The sequence below is a fragment of the Ursus maritimus genome, unplaced genomic scaffold, assembly GCF_017311325.1.
Source record: "Ursus maritimus isolate PB19 unplaced genomic scaffold, ASM1731132v1 scaffold_9, whole genome shotgun sequence".
NCBI classification, from domain to species: Eukaryota; Metazoa; Chordata; class Mammalia; order Carnivora; family Ursidae; genus Ursus; species Ursus maritimus.
In genome coordinates, this window is record NW_024427107.1 from 76,048,466 (window position 1) to 76,071,023 (window position 22,558).

A 22,558-nucleotide genomic window follows, 5' to 3' on the forward strand; every position below is an offset into this window, starting at 1 on the left:
TCAGTTAGCGGGGATCCTGTGTGTAGACCGTACAGTTCAGACCTGGCCCCACGTGGCCCTTGGATGCCCTGTAACACAGGCTGAGAGGCATGGGTGCGGGGTGCAGGGCACTCACCGGCTCCCCAGGCACTCCGGGATCACCCTTCTCTCCTTTCGGCCCTTGTTCTCCCTGTTGGAGAAGCAGAGAGTACAGCAGACGTGCCCTGCCCTGCACATAGATCAGCCACACTGCCACCCCCCCCAACCCATCAGCAAAGGCTGCTCCCTCTGCCTGGGGTCCTCTCCCCTGTGACCCCACTTGGACTCTGATGATTCTTACTCATCCTCCAAGTCCAAGACCAAGAATCGCTTCTTCAGGGAAGCTGACCCCGAACTTGGGGACTCGCATGGCAGCGCCCTTGTCCTCCGCAGACTGACCCACAGCAGTTTTACCCTTCTTTGTACGGTTCGGGTTTGACTCCCACCCCCTCCAGCCCCGAGCCCTGCAAGCACGGACCATCAATGAATAATGATGGAAGGAATGTTGAGGGGAGAGCCTTCTCTCAGACCCCAAGCCTCTCCCCTTCATTATCTTGATGGAGAAGCTGGGGAGGAGGCTTTGCTCGAGGGACCTGACAGACGGGACTGAATGTTATACTTTTACTGGCCAGAGTGGGGTGTCTAACTTTTGCTAAAGAAGAGAAGGGCCAGAAACAGGGGAAAGGGGCTCCACGATGGGACTGCCCAGAATAGAATCACCTAACGGGGGAGGAGACAGGCCATTCTCTTCATCTGCTGGCGTCACATCCAGGGCTCCCAACACACCTCCCAGGAAGGGTGGCGGGACAAGATAGCCTCACCTTGCTCTTCACACGTGAAGGGAGAAAGTGGCAGATAGGAGGCTCCACCAGGGGCAGACCTGGAAGGGCTCAGGTGTCTATCTTTCAAGAGCTGAAGGGCCATTGTGGGAGAGGGGTGGAGACAGTGGACCATGGTGAAAACAGCCTCAGCTCTAGAATCACAGGGACTGGATCTAGAGAACTCTGCTTCTCCAGTGTGCTGGCTCTATAACTTGGGGGAAGTGTGTAGCCACAGTGTCCTCTGTGACCATATCTGCAAGTGAACAGGTGTTCTCTCTTGCACGCAGCATGAGGATTCAGTGACATAGAGAAGCGGCGGCAGAGATGAGCCCCAAAGGGGACAGTGGGGGGGGGCATCTGTGGAGCTCTCTGGGGAGAGCAGAGTAACAATCGAAGCTTCTGTGTCAGAAGGACCGCGCATGGCTCCTTCTACAGAAGCAGGACCTAGAGCTGTCCGAGAGTGCCCTGGGCGGCTTAGGGAGACACTGGGCTCCCTGTCTACAGCAAGGTCCCGGGAGAGATGGGATGAGCGCTGCCTGGAGTGGAGAAGGGAGGCCTGTATAGGCAGGGAGCTTGAAAGCAACGGCTTCTGAGACCACGAGGTCTGGAAAGGACCCTGGAAGCATCTAGAAGGCAAACTCTTAACATGTGAGTTAGGAAGCCTGGGGCAGACTAGTGGCAGGAGAAATTGGCAGACAGGCTGCTTTCCCTCCCCTCGCACAGGCAGACTCTGGAGACCTTGCCCCAGAGGTTCCCTCCTGCCCTCCTCTCCTGAGTGACAGGTGGATGCCCCGGTTAGTCTCTGCATGGCCCTGGCTGCTTTTCTCTCTCTGCATCGTGTGTGGCATGGAACGTGCCTGGTCCACCTCGGGGAGCTGTGGCCAAGATTCCCTGAGATTGCTCTTGCAAAGTGCCCTGTGCCACCAACACAGGTGTAACCCCACTCCTTCCTCTAGAGTCTCCATCACAAACCAGCTCAGAACACACTCTGGCTCCATTCACCAGGGACAGCAACACCTTTCTCCCAGCATGTGTTCCTCCTAGAAAACTTCCCATGGTGGGGATTTTCCAAACTCTTTGGTCCTCCAGTCACTGGCCATACAACTCATAAAGACAAAGAGCTAACAGGATTATCTCGGGTGATGCACTGGGGGAAGGGACTGTAGGTGGCAGGAAGACAGCCTCAGGACCCAGGAGTGGTCAGGCCAAGCCCAAGGAGGGACCCCATGGGGGCTCACAGGCAAGGTGCTCTAGCCATTTCCAGCCCGGGCCTGGGAGTCAGTCGGGAGGCAGGGCCTTCACTCCAGGAGCACTTAGTAGCTCTCAATAATCATTGAATGCATGGCTGTGACTGGCTTCCCTTCCTGACTCCCCCGACTGGTGAGATCAGTCACACCAACACCCTCTCTGGGCTCAGTGTCATCTCAGCAAACTCAGCACGGGTCAGCATCCTGAAGACTCCTTTGCAGGCTGAGGGGGCAGAGTAAGGCTACCCCAGACTCTTCCCTAGATGGCTGCTTCTGCACCACCTGCTCCCCCCCCCCCCCGTTGCAAAGACCTTCTTGAGTTCTTAGCTGTAATTTTCCCAGGCTGCCTGTCCCTCCTTCCTCCAGCGAAGGACTGGCTCCCCCCTCTAGACCTGCACACCGCCTCGAGGCCTCCCCAGGTATGGTCCCCAGCCAGCCCCAGCAGACTTCTCCGTCTCCAGGCAGAGGGAGGTGGGCTTTTCCTTCCAGCCCTCCTCCCTGCTTCTATTTCCTTGCTTCATGATGCCCCGAACTTTGCCACCCGCCCCCTGTGTAGGGACTCAAAGGAGTGGGCCTCAGGAGAGCTGGGAGATGTCAACACTTCTTGAAACCATCAATAAAAATACAGTTACCATGGCGACGGGACCAGTCCAGAGTGATACATGCAATAATCCACAATGAATCTTTTTTTTCCCATAGACACAATTTCCTCACTTTGCAACCTGAAGTGGACTCCTGGTTTCCAGAAATCTCAGACCCTGCAGAGAGTGTCCGCACTGGGGGAAAAGGGGAGGCCTGGCAGGCCCCGGCCCCCTGTCATGAGTCTTCCAGCTGGAATGTCTCGGAAATCATCTTTAATGGAGAAATTGCTTTAAGGAGAGGCTGGCCCTATAGCCTTGTCTCCAGCTCGAGGGGCTCGGGGTGGGCCCGAGGGAGGGAGAGAAGCTGTGCTCCCACCCCCAAATCTATTCTCTCCCACAGGCAACTCCCAACAACTTCTGAAGTCCACGCCGCCCAGTGACGCCCTGTCCACCACTCCTCCTCCCCAACTCACCTCCAGAGAAGCTCAAAGTGCTTCTCCTTCTGCCAAGGTCTCAGCCCCTGGCTCAATCCCCCTGCTCCCACCTTTCCCATCAAATACAGGATTTGCTGCAACTTCTTATGTGCGTCTAGTTAACACTAAGCACAAGGAGAAAGCAATGATGGACACAAAGATGTCAGCGGGCTCTCGACAGCTGTGTGGCCCAGAGCAGCAGGCCAAGTCCCAGGAACAGGAGAACCCCATCCTGAGAGCACAGGGGACAAGCAAGCACGTGCTTCTGGCCTCAGAGGAGAGCCTGGAAACACTTACCTCCCCAAGCACCTTTTGCCAACAGGGGAGGAAAACTTCCTAGCGGCTGCAGTGATGGTGAGCCCCCTTGTCTGCCAAGGCTCAGGCTTTACGAGAAGCCCCAAGCGCTCCCTCCACTGGCCATCCCCGAAGCTGGCCAGCTCTCCACTGGCCTCTCTAAGAACAGCCTCTCCTAGGTCTGGGGCCTCCCCAATGCACTTCAGTCTCCAGGTCCCCTTCACGGCCCACATCCTCAGTAATGCTTCGTGGGATTCTTCAGTCGGCCGCCACGGTACACAGCCCCGTTCTCCTCGAGACCCCAGCTTTGGTGCAGCAGAGAACCAACGTCACCCAAAGACATGGCCGGCCCTTGCCCTTAGCCAGCAGGAGGGGACCTCCAGGCCGCTGGACTGCCTGCCTGACACTGGAGCCAGGTCCTTGCAGGGCCAGTCCCCACTCCCCCGGCCCCGCTGTCAGGACAAATCTGGAAGCCACGGGGCAGCTCCGTGTGCTGGGACCGAGTCAGGACCTGGAGCATGTGGGCATCGCGGGCCCAGCTGGGGGGAGCACCTGCAGCCCCGAGGGGCCGCAGCTACTTACTGGTATCCTTGGGTGCGGTGTGAACAGGGATGTCTGAAAAAGAAACCAGAGAAATGAGCAAAACATGATTTGACTGTCACAACCTGCCTCTAAGAGATGGACCGAGTGGGAGAAGGGGGCCCCAGGCTCCCTGGAGTGACTGTTAGCATGGACAGGCACCATCACCGACTGCTCTCCAGTCCAAGTGGTGGTCATGGCAGGGCCGAAAAGCACTGTGAGTAGATAGGGGACCCTGGAGTCACACCCCTGCCTAAAACTGTGTGACCACCTGTCAGCTTCTATTCCCTCATCGGTAAAGTGGGGCAGAACCCTCCTCCACCCAGAGTGCTGTGAGCTGAAATGAAGAGGCCGTGCAAGTAATCAGAGCCTGAGACCCAGGCCCTCCCCCAGCATCCGCCACCCCCAGCATCCGCTGGCGATGATGCAGGCGAGGAGGAAACCAGGGGAGGCGTCTGGGCAGGGAGAACCAACTTATGCAAAACTCTTTATCCTGGCACATAGAGCACCTTGGGCAGGCCCCCGCATGGCCCTCCAGCCCCACCCCACGTCCACGCCGCGGTTAGCGTGTTGCGGGCTTCAAGGCTTCTTGGACCACAGGACATTTGCACCTGCTGCTCCTCCAGCCGGCAACGCACTCTCCTCCTCCCACAGCTGACTGTGGCCCATCCTTCAGGCCTTGGATCTGCAAAGATCCCCCTTCCCCTCCACCACTCAAATATAAATTAGGTCCCCTTGTTATTCTCCCTGATTGTACCCTGCTCTTCCCTCTGCCGGCATTCGCTAGAATTTGTCATGTATGTGCATCAGGGCCACCAGTGACTGGAGTCTGTCTCCCCAAACCTGCCAGTGCCCGACTCACGGCAGGTGCTCAAAAAAATAAGTGAATGGGCAGAAGGACATCATGGATTCTAGTCCAAAAACACAATGAAGTCAAAATAGAAGAACAGAAACAAGCTTTTTCAAATACACCTTGCCTTCCATGTCCCCCAATACTAGTCTCTTCTCCTGAAGAAACCACTGTTTTTCAGTTTAGTAAATTTTTCTACATATTTCCACACAATTATGAATGTATAGGAACACATTAGGCCACAGCTTTGCACAAGAATTATACAAATATCATCAGTAAACACATGGTTGTTTGTCCTTGTTGATACGGATAAACCCACATATTCTTCACAATAACTCTATTCCCTGCATCATGGATAAGAAAATTGGAGGCAGGTAAACGGTTTAACAAAGCTCCCACCACTCTTGAATGTGCAGTGGGAACCGGTCCCACCTGGGGGGCTCTGGAGACCGTGCTGGTTTCTCTACGCAAGCTTCTTGAGCCTGGGAATCTTTCCAAGGCCACACACATTGCGTGTATATACGAGTATGTGCATATGCACGTGTGTGTATTTTTATAAACTAGGATTCCACGATACAGATATTCGGTGGTTCACTTAATTCTATGCTTATGTCATGTAGGTTGCCCTGTAATATTTCATTATAAACAAAACTACAATGTACATCCTTATATCTGCTTCAAATACACAGTATAACTATTTCTCTGGGATAGATGCCTGGAAATGAAATCTCTAATCTAACAAGCACATACTCTATGATATGTGAATACTGAGGAACTTCTCAATTCAGCGTCACCAACTTGCCCTCACACTAAATAACAGCAATGATTTCCCTGCATGTTGCCAACATTAGATGTTTCCGGTATTACACAAAGTTTTATATGAATGGTTTTGACTCTAAATTTGATTCTGAGCGTCTTCTGACATCCTGATAGATGGCTGAGTCTCATCTTGACAGGCATGCATGTGGGGAAGAGACTGGCCTGGGAATAATGATTTAACGCACATAAAAACCAGAGTCTAAGATTCCTCACCACACTGTAAATGGGATTTCTGGATGTTAAGGCTCTCAGCTCCTGGCCTCCATACTTGCCCAACCATGGCCATCACTGAAGACATGTTCAACTTCCCTGAAGTCAACTGATCAAAGCACGGAATATTAAGGCTGGGAAGAAACATTAAAATGAAAAAAAAAAAAACCCAAAATACGCTCCCCTATTTATATAGCAGTTGTTTTTAATTTAATGTTTATTATGTACTAGAAACTAGACTACATACCTTGTATCATCTCTTAATTTTCACTAGAAATGTACAAGACAGCTGGGTATAATAGTTTTTCTTAACGGATGAGAAGATGAGGTCTTTGAAATTAAACAGTGTATCTAAGACCACAGTCTGGTGGATGGCAGAGCAGGGACTAAGGAACTCAAACCCACTTTTTTTTCTGGCTCTGAAGCCCATGGTCTTATTCACTACTCAATACCAAGCATAATGCCTGGGTGGAAGCACAAGTCATGGTTATATACCCATTTTGCAGTCTTACTCTGGACAAAGTCTCCCCCTGTTTCTTGTCTCTGGACCCCAGTTTCCCCATAGGTAATGGGTGGGGATATACTGTGTCTAGTAACTATGTTTGCTGCATAAAATAAGTCAATAAGCACAAGGTGGTTCTTCGAGAACCTTACATATTTCTGGATCACAAGACCTAGGAAGAGGCCTAGCTACTGGCAATCTCCATTAAAAAGATGCTTATAACTAAGTGGTATGGGAGGAAGGGGGCAGCCCAATGCCTGAGGGATTCACAGAAGGAATGCGGATGAGAAGCAGAGCTAACTTACAGTTCCGGGTAATCCAGGGGGACCTGCGGGACCAGCTTCACCCTGGATGAAAACACGGAAAATAAATGACCATTAATCTTCCTGCCAGTGCTGCTTATCCTGGGACACCTTTCCCCAGACGACAGAATCACCCATCCAGTATCTACCTTGACAGACAGATAGGTAGACAGACAGATGGATTCCGAATTATAAAATCTTTCAGACATAAGGAACCTTATGCTTTGAGAATAACCTAGGCTAACATGGGTAGCCGTAGTTCACTTATACCACTCTACACCAGTCCACTGTGAATGTGGAAATAAAGTGACCCACTGTCCAGCTTCTCACTGAGGACACCTAGTTCCTTATACTAGTGATGCAGCAAACACCCTTGCTCTGCGCCCTTGGGCAGACTCCATGGGCCCTGCCCCAGCCCGTGTGGACTGGGGATGGGCTCTTCTCAGGGGACCAAGGGGACAAATCTACATTCCTGTGAACAGCTTTCAGCCTCAATCTACCATTTTATACATTATTTCACTTCAATGGGCTTGTTTACCTCTTTGCAAAACGACGATAAAAGTATACACAGCTCACAGCATCACAGGGGCACTGACTGAGATGGTCTTCAGCAGGGGCCCAGGAAGGAGGAAATTGTTATACACCTGACCTGCCGGAAGGGAGCCGCTGGGCTGCTCCACGCAGGAGGAACCACAGGAGGCAGACATGGCCCCCATAGCCTGTCACTCCACATGTGCCACAGGATGCCAGGACATGCACGTCTGTGCCCATGTGTGTTCCAAGTGGCCCGGGGTTAGGTCTGTTGCAGGCCTTTCGTGCACGGTTAGTAAACAAATGAATGAATAAAACTGGCTTAGAAAGGGACAAGGCCACTCTTAGTAAGCAACAATAGTATGATAAAATAGTTATATTGTTTCTATCTTATTCCATTGTTATACAGTATTTAATTTCAGTTAATGAGTTACATTTTTATATGTATTAATTCATCTAGTCTCCACAGAAATGCCTACAACGCAGATACTCTGGTATTCCCATTTCACAGATGAGGACAGTGATGCCTAATGTTCCTTCATCTGCTCACAGTCACCGCCAGCACGCGGCCGAGCCTGGCTTCAAACTCCGAATCCAAGCAGCGCTGCCTTCACTAAAGTTCCAGAGATGTAGAGATGTTTTTGCAGAAAGAAGAACACTTTTCTCAGTGTTATTTGCATTACCCGATTTTACCTAATTATCCTCCTGACACTGGCATCCTCCTGTCCAGAACCAATGTCAGTTAAACCAGTTCATCCCACATTAAGAAGTCCGAATAATCAAAGTTGAGCGTTTTCTGGTGATAAAGGAAATTTTCAACGTTTCAGGTGTCTGGGCCCTGCCCCTGGGCCCCCAGGGAAGCTATACTTCAGCATTTGCCAACATAAAAATGACTCAGCCAAACTTCAAAGCACGGGCTCTCTTTCTGCCCCAGCACACATTGTACATCTGCCTCGGTAAAAAAAATAAAATAAAATAGAATAACCAAAAGGGACTATTCCAAACTTAAAGATAAGAAAAATATAAAACCTCGCTGGTTCCCACAAGATGAAATTCAGACGGCCTTCCATGTACTGAAAACATAAGATAAAGCCTGTAACTTTCTGGAATGTCCTTCATCATGACGATCATATATAACCCTGCCCCCAATGTTTCTTCCCTGGAGCAGTCTCTTCTTTGTGAAGATTGTATGTCTGGGCAGCTGTCCTAACTTGGGCTCAAATAAAACTCTTTTCCTTTCTTTTTAACAAATTTTAAAGAGAGGTTTGTTCCTTTGGTATCAACACCAGTGAATGTATGGCTGTGTATTAAGGAGGAAAGGACTAGCGAAGAGACAGGTCTCCAATTCAGAGGGCCTAAAGACTGCCTTTAGCATTGCGGGGCGAGGCAGGAACCAGCAGGTGGGGCGGGGAAGACCCCTGATGGCCCTCTGCATGGCTGCAGATGACCTATGAGTCCTGGAGTTGGCTGGAGGATGGGTTCAGATCCCAGCTCTTCCATAAAAACTGGAACCCTCAGCAGCCCTTGCTAAGGAAGGAGAGGATTGTACCCGCGTCCCAAGATGCCACGGGGGTAAAACACTCATAGCTGGTGGTGGGGAGGAACGGACTGGAAAACGGAGCCAGGGAAGTGCAAGACTCAGTCAGAAGGGGACAATGTTGCTTTAATGTCCTATTTTGGATTTTTGACCAGAATCGTCTATTATTACATATTTCTCTGGAGAAAAGAAAGGCAGGCCAGATTTTCTGGAAGCTTGAATGGGATTCTGCCATGGGCCTGGCAGTTTTGCCAAAGCAATAAAAGCAGCTTTATGGAGTCGTGGAGCCCTTTGCATCCTGGAAATGAGTTTCTCAAATGAAAATTGCAATTCCAAAAAAATCTACCAGGGCAGCAGGCCTGGGCGGCTTACCACACAAAGCCCTTTCCATTTCTGGCTCTCCATTTCTAAGATAGTAAGTCTCTCCAGAGTAAAGCCCTCAGCCTGCAGCCCAAGAGAGAAGCAGGTGGGAGGCCCCTCCTGGAGCCCAGAAGTAATGGGGAGGGGTGGGGGGAACTGAGAATGGGAAATTGGAGAGGAAGATGGTGCAAACATGCAGGAATGGAGGCAGGGGGAGCATCGTGCGGGAGAAGGGGAGAGGCAAGTCCCTTGGGGTGTATGCTGTCATTGCTCGGGTGTCCACGGGCCAGACCAGCCCAAGGCACTGCTCTGCTGGGAGCCAGGACACTGATCTGACCCACTGCTGGGTTCAGATCTTGACTGCAATGCACTCCACCCATGCACCCCGGGAAAGCAATGGGGCTTGTCTGTGCCTCACTGTTTCATCTAAGAAGCTGGGGGATGCTGTCGGTAACCTGACCCCTCTCAGGGCCGTCCTGAGGATCACTGAAGTGACTACACGAGCGGTGCTTCGACCATCCTGGCACACAGTGGGTCTGCAGTGGCTCGCTCCACACACAGGACCTGAGTCACGCTTCCCAGCAGCCCTTGGAGAAAGGAGTAGTGGAACCATTTCCAAGCCAGCAAGCCAAGGCACAGGCAGGCCAGCCAAGGTGCTCAGAGCTGCCTGGCGGGAAGAAGCCAATTGTAACCCAGGCTGCAGCTTTGACTCAGAGACTGAGACCCTCTCCACGGCCCTGCAGGCACCACACACACACACACACACACACACACACACAGCACAGGAGGGAGGCTTGGCCAGTCCAGGCACTGATGACCAGGGGGCCAAGAGCAACTCCTACCTTTTCACCTGGGTCACCTTTCAGTCCTGGGAGGCCCAGCCCACCTTTCTCTCCCTGCAGTGAGAGATGAAATTAGAATACAGCAGAACTCAACACCTGCCTTTTCCATGTAAGACCCAGTGGACCTTGGTCAAAAACCCTTTTTCCTCTTGACCGGCTCTGGCCTTACTGGGAAATGCCAGGGTGAAGTGCAGCTCCGAGGGCTTGCGGTCAGTTAGGGGTGGGGCACCCCCTCTCCATCGGGCACCTGACATGATGCCCCACCCCGCTCCCATCCACTCCATCTGAAGACGCTCTACCTTCGTGCACTGATCGCTCAGTCCCTGTCCCTTTGCTGCAGCTGACAGACCCCAGCAGCCTGAGCCCTTCCTTTCCTCTTCCATAAACCTGGGGATATAGTCCCAAACCCCAGCCAAGGGCACCCACTGGCCCAGGGACTGAACCCCAGAGGGGGCTGCTATGCGAGGGCACAGGTGTGGTGCCTCCACTTACCTGCTCTCCTTTCTCTCCCCTCAGGCCCGGGAATCCTGGCGCGCCCGGGAGACCGGCCTCTCCCTGTGGAAACAACATGGCGCTTCTGTCCACTCAGCTCCCGGTGAGGAAGGTCTGCTGTGGGCCAGGCCACGCCCCAGCCGTGTGCTCTCCCCTTCTCTCCAGCCCCCAGAGATCTCCGGCTCAGCGGGGGTGAGGCCGAAAGCAAAGTGCTTCGAGATTCTGCTCACTGGGGCGTCTCCAAGCTCCTTCTCACTTCAGCTGTTCCTTCACCAGGAACCCACTCTGCCTGTCTGGGGGTTTCCTCCTCCTCCTTGTTCTTTAGGACAACATCACCTCCTCGCCACCTTTCCTGACATTCCCCACGTCTGAGTGAGGAGCCTCTCTCCTGCCTTCCCACCCACACCTGCATGCCACCACTCACTGCACCTGTCCCTCGCCCTTGGTCGATGGTGGTGACCCCAGCCCAGCGACAGAGGCATAGGACATGCTGATAATCACTGCGCAGGTAAATGATTGCACGAGAGGAACGCAGAGACCCCCCAGAGGAGAACAGATACAGGCCTAGGGCATAATAATGAGTGAATGCACTGAATGAAGAATGAATGAATGAATGAAGGTTTGAACAAACAGACCTTCTCTCCAGGTCGGCCCGCCAGGCCCTGCTCCCCAACTTCGCCCTGGAAACAGAATAACAGACACCCCATTATTTTCCGCTCACCTTTGCAGAGGCGGCTGTAATTCCCCAGCTGGCCCCACGCATTCACGACACCTGCCGGCCACAACTCGGGCTTCTCGAGCCCATGCGTAGCAGGGTCATAGACCTGGCTCTACACAGCAGACTTCCCGCAGCAGTGGGGCTGCCAAGACCCGAGCGTTTGGCATTTCCAGAGGGAGGGGCTCCACACCCTCATATCCTCTCTCACTTCCTCCAAAGGGAACCTCTGCTAGAATCATCCCTACAGCGTTTACACAGGTGAACCCGTTCATCCTGAACCTCAAAGCATATGATTCGGAACAACGAGGAGCCCAAACTCTGCCTTGAAGGTCCGTCCCACTCTGGGCTGTTAGCACACATCATAGGGAGCCCAGGTCCCTGTGCTGGGGTCCAGCGATGAAGGAGAAGCCATTGATGCATGTGTCCACACCGGCTGCTGTCCCAGGGTTGCTGTCCGGACTTTTTGGAAAACACAGGCAGCCCCGTGGTTAGAGGTGGGGGAGAACTTAATGTTCCCTCTCCCATGGTGTGCTACAGTAAAGGCAAGTCTTGGGTGAAATTCTGATAAACATCCAAACTTATCAGAAAGTAAACCCCCAAATATACACGGGTTCTAGCAGATTGGATGAAGTTTTGTCCTCACCCATTCGGTTCCTGACTAGCATGTTGTGGTCGTGTTGAAGTGGGAGGCACAGGACCAGAGGGGCTTGGTCCGTGGTCCCAGGACCTCAGGCTGCTGTGTTAAGCAGGTCCCTACAAATCACTGATGCAAATGTGTGTGTGCGTGTGTGTGTGTGTGTGTGTGTGTGTATGTGTGTGGTAGTGGGGAGGGACTGTACTTTCTAACCAATGACATGTCTTGAGAACCACTAACTTCTTGAATGACAATTTCTAACATCCATTATGCTATTTAGCAAAACCTTAGTGTAGATTTCCATAAGGAAATGTGGTTTTCTCGTAAGTGAATGGACACATGAATGAATGAATGAATGAATGAATGAGCATGTGTGCATACACTTAATGGTTTTCCCGGCAGCCATGGCAGACTCAGCTGGTGGGGAAGGCTAGTACTACCACCATTTCTCAGAGAGGAAGGGAAGAAGGAAAGAAAAAGTAACACACAGCATTGGTTAGCATTAGGCAATTCAGCACACATTTGATGCTATAGTTCTCGTGCCACCAGGGAACCCGGCGGTGGGCACGTAGACATTCTCCACGTGCTCTGATCCTCCATGAATTCCCAGTGTTTACAGGCGCAATTAGGAAGAACTGCTCTAACCGGAATTATGCAAATACGTGCCACTCAAACTGTCACTTTAAATCTGCGAGGATGATAACACCTTAGCCCTGGGAATCGCTTCTTCCGTGCTGAGAAAGGCGCTGTGAGTCTGGGCTTGGTTAGAAGGCATTTTGAAGATCTTGGGAAGTGCCTCCTGAATTCATGCCATGAACCCTAAGTCAAAAGCAGGGTAGACGGAGGACTAGACGGAGTCTTGAATTCCTGATCTGTGCACCCTGCAAGCCAGCTCCATTCCCTGATGGGCTCAGAAACCCACTGTCCATGACTTACTCGTAATCTTGGGAGATTTTTATCTTCGGCTGGCATTTTGTCAAAAAAAGTAAAAAGACCCCAGGTCAGATCCTTTTTGAGGCTACAAAGGATGTTATAAAACTACCATCACTGCAGAAATTCATAGTTTTGAACTTCCTAGAGCAATGTTTTAAACATCTTGCACTAGAAATCGGGCAAAAACACCACATGTGAGCTGGAGTAATAGGCTTCCCTGTTTGAATCTTCCAGCCGTTAGTGATCACCAGAAATATAAAACAGGCAGATGGAAAGACCACAGAAATCTCAAGGGCACCTCTGAGTTCAGCCCAACACTTCTTGCGATCAGTGGCCACTGTCTGCAGACCCGTGCACAGGGCTGAGCCTGCTTCCGAAGACCACCAGACACAACGCCGGAATTCACGTGCACAAGCCCGGGACTTGCCAATTGACAAAGCTGAGAAAACACAACTCTATATAAGGTATGGTTTGCACCATAAAATCTACCAGGTCAAGTTAGTCAACCTGTGCAAACATGTTACGTCCTTTCTGGAAAATGACAGAATTTCAACCAAACGCCAAAATGTGGCCTGGGTGCTTTTAAGACCATGAAATTCACCCCACACAAACACCTCGTGTGCACGGACACGGCTTGGTAAATTACTTATTATATTTCAATGATTTGGGGATCATCATAGATATTTTTTAAAATGCATGTGTTAATTCTTAAAATATGAAGGAACATGGTGTCATAAGTGGCGATGGGACAACTCGCTGGGCACTAAGGAGGGCATGAGGCTGAGCTTCTGGAATCTGGGATCCTGACAGCAGGAGGTTTCCTCGTGGACCTTGGGAGGTTCTTTCCATTTCTGAATCGACCTGGGTGTGCTTGACATAGCCAGGTGCATTTTAACCTGTGCTTTTCCTGCTCCGTTTTCTGTCGGTCTTCTAAAGAACAATCGCTCTATGAAAGGACGAGGCAAAGCCAGGGCCCCGCATCTCCCCAGGAGCACCTGCCCCGGCCAGCAAGGTGATCCGAGCCCTGCCTTCCAGGTGGCAGGTGTTGAGTCCAGGCCACTGCTGAGCTCTTGCTGGGCTGAATTTGCTATCTATCCTCTGCGTGGAAAACCCTTCCTGAGCACCTGCCCGGCGCCTGACCGCGGCTGGGAATGGGGGAGCAGAGGTGACAAAGACCCAGTCACGGGCGCTGCCCTTGACCCGTACATAACCCAGCCACGTGCAGGGCACCGTGGGGGGCAGCAGTGCCCCGGCAACCTCCTGTCCCACACACTCCCCTAGAGCCACAGCACCTGCACACACATGAACCACCCCGCCCCACATACACGTGCCAACACACACCACACACGCCCCCCAGACACACACACAGTCCAGCGCTCTCTCCTCGGTTCTCACTGCATCCTGAGCCTGGGCCAAAGCTGAGACCTCACCCCAGGGCCTCAAGACAAAAGGAGACCCTGCAGCCCACGACGTGGGGCTCTGAGGGACAGCCATCCAAACCCCCATAGGAGGTGCCCTGTCCAAACTCAGTGGGGAGTGGTCTTTGTCTCTCCCACAGAGCTCGGCACCAGCTGTAGGCACAGGGGGGCTGGAGGCCACAGGTGGCATCAGCCAGAAGTCGGGCCCAGGCATTAGGGAGCGCCGGTGGGGAGGGGAGGAGGGATACAGACAGACAGACGGAGAGAAGTCCCTCTCGCTCATTGCTGCCAGGACAAGCTGGACAGTGACGCGTTCTTCCCAAGGCCACAGCTACAGGTCTCCTTAGGAACCCGCTCGCCCCTGCTCCCTCTGTCCTAGGTGTGGTGTGACCCTTCCCACCAGGTGTGGCTGTCCCTGTTGGAGCCCCCACCCTGCCCTCACCCCTTCCAACAGCCCCTCATTCATGGTGCTCCCAGACCCCAATGACACCCCCTCGTGCTCATACCATCCACTGTTGTTCACACAACCCCAAACACACCATGCGGCAGAACCCACTGGCGGGGAGGAGGTGGGGTCCATACCCTAGCACCGGGCTTTCCAGGCAGACCGTCTTCTCCTCTCTCTCCTGGCTGGCCCTGTAAGGAACACAGAGAGGTTGGCAGGAGAGCGCTGGGCTCCAGGAATCACACTCAGCACTCGTCACAGGCCGGTCAAGGTGGGGCAATCACTCATTCTTCGGTGGTGTGGAGCCCCTTCACGCCACATGACCATGGTGATCAAAAATGGTGGCTCGTACCACCTCCTGGATTCCGTGTTCCACGCCTCCGCTTTTGTTTTATTTTACAAAAACATCACTGAGTAGAAAAGGTGGTCTTCTCTCACCGAGAGACTTGGGGTATGGGAGATGTCGTCTGAGCGAATTTGAGAATAAAAATACTAGGTTCACCCTTTCCTTTGTCGTGAAAGACAAGGGAGAAAGATGGAGACTGTTCACATAAATACTTACAAAATGAAGTTAAATCCATACTTATTCAGTATTTGGTCATGAAAAGGTTGAGTTTCTAAGTCACTTACTGTAGAGGATGATGGATGTCCTCATTAGGCTTTCACGGACTGTTGCCTCACACACTGAGCGTACGTGTGTTTGGTAGGAAAGAATCAAGTTCACTGGGGGAAACAGTTACTGCTCGCTCTTGCAGCTGTTCGTTTGCTGTGTGTGAACTGGGAGTTTGCTTCCCAATTTTAGGATACTTAACCCCAGACTCCTTTCTTAATGAACCTACTATAAGGAGCCCCACCAGGATATTTTAAAAATTAATTTCTCTTACGTTATGCATGTCCTTGCAAATACGTACATATTTCTAACAGGTTCATTTTAAAACCTGAGGCTTCCAAATCCTCCCCCAGTTACCTTAGCAGAAATAAAGGACTTGCTCACGGTCTGATCTGGTGAGTGCCAACATTCCCAAGTCCTGATTGGGGGCCCGGGCAATCAGTAGATTTTAGGATTCACCAACAACCCAACATCTCTTTCCTCCTGCACTTCGGGTCCCAAACTCCTGCCACCCCTGTGAACACCAACCTTGGGGCCCGGCAGGCCTGGTGCTCCACTCTGCCCGTCCTTTCCAGGTGGGCCCTGGTCAAGAGGGAGAAAACAGAGCAGAATGAGAGGCATGTTCAGGGCGCATTGCACTCAGTGGCCTCTAGCCAGGGGTTGGCTTGGTCGCCAGCAGTGGGGACCATCCCCAGCCTTGTGAGGGGCGCTCTCTCGCCAGCGTGCTGTGGTCTCTGGGACCAGGCTGTCCCACACACTGCCTTATGAGGGAGATGGCCCTCACCCTCTGGCCAGAGTCCGGTGGCTCTGGACCCGTGTGGTCTGCAAGAGGAGGCAGGACCCAGACCGTCTGCTGAACTGGCTCGTGGTCCTTCTCTGCGCTTGCTGCCCGCTTCCCCAGGGAAGAACGCCGCCCACCTTCTTCCCGCTCTCTCTGCCAAATCTCCACCAACATTTCCTCCCTTCCCAGCATCCTGGCTTGGAATTCATCAAGTCTGCCTGTATTTCTAAGGATGACAGTGAGAGGCTCCACGTCCTATTTCCCTACAAGCAGCCTCCTCCTCCCCCAGCCCCTTCCGACCAGGCCACAACAGGTGGTGTCCCAGGCAAGAGGAAAAGGGCTCAAAAGTCCCCGCGGCTGCCTGACTCCACCTTCCACTGCTCCAGACTTGTTTGCTCTGCTGCTTCTTCTCTGACTTAAGTGACCTATCAGTGCACGTGCACACCCCCACGGCAGCTCTGAGGGAAATCCTGTCCCCGAAAAATATTGTCCATGCCATTAGTTTGGCAGCTAGAAGTGCTATTCAAAAGTTAATTATTATTTTAGTAAACCTGGTAATTTTTCTGCCAAGCGGTCCCTGGACACCCAGCTAAAGACTTCTGTTGCCTTGCGTCTCCAGCCTGGGCTGGTGGCCTATTGGGAGGACAGTCCTCCCAGAGCAGGGGCCCCGGGGTCAAGGCCTCTGGAAGGGCAGGAGGAGGTGCTCCTCTGGGGTGTGAGAGCACTCGGGTCCAGGGAAGTATGACCTCGTTGAAGAGCAAACACTAAAGGCAGAAGCATTGCTTTGAGCTGTCGGTGGCTGTGACCTCACGCTCTGCACGCCCAATGCCTTCTTACAACAGCTGTCCCCTCTCCTGAGTGTTCACAGCAGCGCGCGAACTTGTTGATGAAATCCTTAGATCAGATGTGATTGTTAACGTGTTTGAGCTTTCCTATGACACCGTCACCTGAATACAGCATTTATCGGTGACGCTGCAGGTGACTGTGTGTCATGACTGTTTGCTGGGGATGCTGGGGGTGACCGTGTGCTCGTGAGTGTTCGCTGGGGGTGACCATGTGTCCACGACTGTTTGCTGGGGATGCTGGGGGTGACCGTGTGTTCGTGTTTACTGGGGACGCTGGGGGTGACCGTGTGTCCGTGACTGTTTGCCGGGGACGCTGGGGGTGACCGCGTGCTCGTGAGTGCTCGCCGGGGACGCTGGGGGTGACCGCGTGCTCCCGGGGACGCTGGGGGTGACCGCGTGCTCGTGAGTGCTCGCCGGGGACGCTGGGGGTGACCGCGTGCTCGTGAGTGCTCGCCGGGGACGCTGGGGGTGACCGTGTGCTCGTGAGTGCTCGCCGGGGATGCTGTAATTGAGCGGGTGTTCCAGGTGTGGATCAGTTCACCTGAGAGCACGCATCGCACCCCTGCATGGACGTCCATTTCTGTCGGATTTCAGCAGAGCTGAGAAGGCCGCCGTTCTAGCAATCAGCCCCTGTCACCCAGGGGCCTGGACCCATAGTCACCAGTGGATCTGCCAAAGGTCCAATGACAAGGGGGCACCGCTGCTGGGCCTCCACAATCTGAGTGACCTCTTTTACCTTTTCTCTGCTGTCTGGATCCCCTTTAGGGCTATGGGATCCCCTGGCTTCCCCACCCACTGGCCCTCGGGAGAGAAAGCTAGCTGCAAGGTAATACCCTCCAGTGGAGAGAGGCCTCCCTCAGTGTCATCTGCAGGCCTGCAAGGATGACTGTGGTCCCCTGAGCACAGGCCATCCCCACCACTGGGCCCTGCAGAGTGCAGGGCCAGAACTAGGAGACACACCGGCTTTAATGGCACACCCATTAAGCACGTGGAGACAGGAAGGTGGTTGAGCCCCAGCCTCAGGACTTAAAAGGCAGGAGAAGGCTCCAGACCCCCAGGATCTTCTGAGCTCAGGAGTGAGAAAGCACAATGAGGACAAGAACAGGAAGAGTTCTGCCCCCTCTGTTACTTCTGTTGCCCTCTGCACGTGTCCCGTAGGGACAAGAAGCCACACTTTAAACAGCAAGGGCTTCTGAATTTGCATCTGGGTAAGGAGACCAGAGGTGGTGGCCTGGAGAGAGGGTGCCCCAATCTGCATTCGGGCTGGGGCTCTGTGGGGAACAATCCCAGGAGATGGAGTTCTAGGAAGACACCAGAGGAAGAAAGGGTCAGGCTGGGCGCCAGGGTCTCGGTCCCCACTGCCAGAGGAGAAAGGACACGGCGAGTGGCCAGCTGCCCTGGTGGCCGGCTGGAAGGGCCCAGCCACCCCTAACATGGACCAATGGAGGACAGGGAAGAGTGGGGGGAAGGGACACTCTGGGACACTTACCGTCGGCCCGGGGTGCCCCGGTTTTCCCGGGAAGCCGATCTCTCCAGGTAAACCCTGAGAAGGGAACCACATGGCAATGGTTAGTCTGGCCTCCTTGAAGTGTCAGGGCCTTTCTCCCAACACCTTCCCTGGCACCATCCCAGGCCTCTAGCTCTGACGAGGACACGCAGGGGTGGCTATGTCTCAGGGCATCTGACCGTCCTTAGTGCGGGCCTGTGAAGCACGGAGCTGTCACACCGTGTCTGGTCTGCAGTTGGAGCCACATGTCGGCTCCCACCTGGTAGGATGGGCGGAATGGCCTCCCTCTGCGGGGTGCTGGGTCTGCCCCCCACCTCCACCAACAGGGGACCTTTCCCAGGTGCACAGGAACCGCATGTGGGGAGGATGCTGACCAGTGTCTACCCTCAGTGCCAAACCACAAACTAGTAATGGGTACCCCCAAACTAACACACCTCCTTCCACGTGTCTGTCTCTAGAAGCAGCCAACCAACACGCTACGTGAGCTCAAGAGGTAGTTCTAGTCCCGTCTCAGGGCCTGAAAGCCCAGAGGCTAGAGGCTAGAGGGTAGCTATAGGAGTCCTCCTCGTTTATGCCTTGGCTCTCCTCTCGGAAGAAGGACAAACAGAGGGCCATACACAGACATGTTCCTGGTTCCCACGGGCCATGAACCCCTCCCCTAAGTGCCCCTGCAGAAGACAATCAAAGCCTCTTACCGGGGGGCCTCCGGGTCCAGGGGGGCCTGGGACGCCAGGCGGTCCTGGAGGGCCCTATGAAGAAAGAGCAGGGCATGCGTTACTATCGTGTGTGGAGCGGCCTCCTGGCGACAACATCCTGAGAGAGGGGAGGAGGGAGGGGACACGGTGACCAGGTGAGGCCTCGTCTACGTAATGCTTTATTTTCAAACAAAAAAAGAACAAAAGAAAAAAGAAAAAAATCTAAAGTTAAATTTGTGACACGTTGACACCTGTCATACTTGGGTGATGCATACATAACTCTTATATTTCTATTCTTTCCATTCAAAATACTGAGCATTTAAAATAAATACGTATGTGCTGGCATGTTTACACACGCGCGCACACACACACACACACGCACACACACACACACACACGCACAGTGGGTTAAGCCAATAACGAAGATCTTGCAGGACAGTGGTTTCTGAGCATTAATCAGCATGGAATCGTGGGGGGAGAATGACATGGGTCTCCTGCTCCAGAACCCTGATTCCATAGGTCCGGGCTGGGGCCATGAGCTGGTACTCGTGGAAGTTTTCCGGATGATTCTATGGAGACCCGTCTTGACACCCACACTGCAGCGTCAATCGTTTGTTCCCTACACTGATACTCGGGGCACCGTCTGTGGCCAGAACAGATGCAGGTCGGGTCCCACAAGCAGAGCAGAACCGCAAGCCAGAGCTCCTGCCGACATGCACCCCGGCCTGACCAAGGGTGTGGGTGCGGAGGACAGAAGCACTGGGGCAGGTCAGCCTGTCACAAACAGGAAGTTCTGGGCCCTGGGCAGTGGCGCACATGAACACGGAGACGGAGAGGAGCCAAGAACCCCAAGTGCTCACGGGTCCCTGAGGAGCACCCCGCCCGGACCCACTCGTATCACCAGGTGCAGCTACTACCCCACGGATGAGGACTCCTGGGGGCACCATCGTGCGGCAGATGACCTTCCTGCCTTGCCAACGGCACTGCACACCCTTCCAGGCCCTTCCCCCACCTCCCCCTGCACCCTCACTCCCGTCCCCGCCAAGTGGGGCCCAGCACACGTTCTCAGAGACAAGCTCTGGCTTTGTCTGCTCGGGTCTCTCTCCAGGTAGGCGCCCCCTCCTTGCCCCCCTTCTCCACGTCTCCACCTCTGACACGGTCTCCAGTTCCCCAGGCGGAATTCATCGCTCCCTCCTCCACGCTCAAGGCTGGTGTCACCGTGTTCATCTGACTCACATGCTCTCTGAGCCACAGGACCCTCTTGTTCCCTCTGCATCTGTCACAGACACAAACCCAGGGCTTGGTATACAGCAGGTGCTCCATAAATGTTTGAAGCCTTCCACTGGATTTAAGGGCCCCTGAGAGTGCTGTGCGTCCAGGGAGAACGATGCCATGTCACCACTGGAGGGCGATAAATACTAACAAGTGGTGAAGGCTGGGGCTCCCCTGGACTGTTGCCTCGTCTCCCGCTGGGGGCACACGTGAGTCAGCAATGGCACAGACCTGGGAGTTCTGGTGGCATTTGCACCTCGGGGTCCCTGCAGCTGCTCAGTCCTGGTGCACCTTTGGAGGGAGCATCTACTTTTGTCGGGAGATGTGTGCTTGAAGCAGACATAATTGAGGGGCCCAACAGAACGGGGTGGTGGCCTGGGCAGAGTCCACCCTGCCCCGTGCGGGTCCGGGAAGAGCACGGAGAAGGCTCGTGCCCTTACCCTTACGGCCATGCAGACCTACCACCTAGCTTCACCTGCTCAGCTCTGCTGGTGTCTTAGCCACGCAAGGGCCTGCAGGTGACACTCCCAGGACCCCCTCCGGAAGGTTCCAGGTGACCTGCTCATACTTCAGGATGACCCCTGGGGTCTCATGCCCCCTCCACACCACATGGCTTCTCTGAGCCCCTCGTCTGCCAGCAATCTGGACACATCAGCTTTCCTCCCTCCACACACTTCCAAGGCCAGTGATGGCCCCTAGAGTGTTTCATGTGCTTTCAAACAGATTGCTCCGGGAAGTTGGCCTTCTGGCCAGCTCGCTCCTCTGACTTGGTTTCCCCTTCCTCCTTTGCTTCTTGTAAACCCTCCTGCAGGATAATGTGACTTCACAGCATGCTAAAGTAAGCTGATCCCTAGTGATCATCTCCTGGAAAGTAAAACTCCTTATCTAAGGATAATGAAAACTGAGACCCAGAGAGGGTAAGCGCACCACCTGAGGCCACACAGCCATCATCTCGAGGATCCCTGATAGGCAGGCTGCTGCAGAGTCACCCGGAAAACTTGTCCTCAGTACAGTACCTGGGCCCCTTGTTTGGACTCTGAGACAGGTAGGGGACAAGCCCAAGGGGTCAGGGACTTTGGAAACACTCCCCCAGGAATTCTGAAGTCTGGGAATCACTCACCTAAACTACAGATACGCCCTAACTGTGAGAATACTAGAGGCACAATGACAGAAGCAGGGACCCATGCAAGGAGGAAGCAGAAAACACAGACGTAGAAGGGCCGGGGGGGGGCACCCCCCACTCGGTGCTTCCTCTGCCCTGCACTTCATACACTGTGTCTCATTTCTGTCCACCCCCAATCCGGCAAGGCGGGTCGATTCCATCCCGTTTTATACAGGAAGAACTGGAACTTGGGAGGGAAACTGATATGCGACAAAGCTGGCATTCAGGTGCAAGGACACTGGCCCCTTCATCCATCGTCCCCTGTACCCACCCCTACATAGCTTGGGAACACGGGTCTGAGCCTCCGCCCCAGCACCCCGTCGGACAGTGTGCTCTCCTTAAAAACTGCGTGTGTTAAGTGGGACCGGAACTTTCAGTATGGGCTCAACCATGTCTGATCCACCTCCTTAGTAAGGACCCGTAGCACCAGGTTCATTGCTATGCACACAGTAGGGCCTTAATAATGACCTGCTTGTCTAATGCTGTAAACTCAGGAAAAAGAGCAAAATCCCACATGGTAATTAAACTCAGGAACTGTAGTGGCCGTTTGCAGAGAGAACTAGAAGCAGTGTGAACAGCTGCTGGAGGCTCTGGGGAATGGGTTCCAGCAGGGGACCACATGAAGGGCCCAGGCTGTTCACCCCCGGCCTCCTCTGATGGACAAGGAGCATCTTGGAAGTCCAGGTGAGAAATGAATGGTGAGGGAAGAAACAGCCATCAGGACCCAATGTCAGCCTGCCTGCCACTGGTGCCCTGGGGACCCCGCTCAGAGGGACGCCCCGTGCCTCTGACAGCCATGCAGGGACACAGGGCCATGCCAGAGGCTCTTCTCAGTGCAGCCGCCTGGCCCCGGGAGGTTCTGATGTCCACATTCTGGAAGGCTGCGACCAGCCTCCTCAGATGACCAGACCCTTTGCGCAGAGCAGACCTCCACCCAGCGGAGACTCAGAAGGTTTCTGATACAGCCTCTGGTGAGCCGTGGGGGAGGGGCAGTGGGGCAGGAGCAGGGCCTGGGGACGGCCCGGACATATGGGCCCATCTGCATGGAAGCCAGGGCTGGCTGTTCATACCTGGCGCTCC

At 53.7% G+C, this 22,558-nt stretch overlaps 1 protein-coding gene across 1 annotated transcript in view; it reads right to left on the reverse strand.

Moving 5' to 3' along the window:
* The window catches only part of COL22A1 (collagen type XXII alpha 1 chain), a 230,736-nt gene that overhangs the window by 90,985 nt on the left and 117,193 nt on the right, over positions 1 to 22,558 (reverse strand). Inside the window, exons 23-32 of the mRNA XM_040625604.1 lie at positions 19,045 to 19,098; positions 18,332 to 18,385; positions 15,745 to 15,798; positions 14,744 to 14,797; positions 11,094 to 11,138; positions 10,459 to 10,521; positions 9,967 to 10,020; positions 6,700 to 6,741; positions 4,017 to 4,049; positions 116 to 169 (exon numbers count right to left, since the gene is read on the reverse strand). Of these exons, the coding sequence (XP_040481538.1) occupies positions 116 to 169; positions 4,017 to 4,049; positions 6,700 to 6,741; positions 9,967 to 10,020; positions 10,459 to 10,521; positions 11,094 to 11,138; positions 14,744 to 14,797; positions 15,745 to 15,798; positions 18,332 to 18,385; positions 19,045 to 19,098 (507 nt within the window). The remainder of the gene's footprint in view (positions 1 to 115; positions 170 to 4,016; positions 4,050 to 6,699; positions 6,742 to 9,966; positions 10,021 to 10,458; positions 10,522 to 11,093; positions 11,139 to 14,743; positions 14,798 to 15,744; positions 15,799 to 18,331; positions 18,386 to 19,044; positions 19,099 to 22,558) is intronic.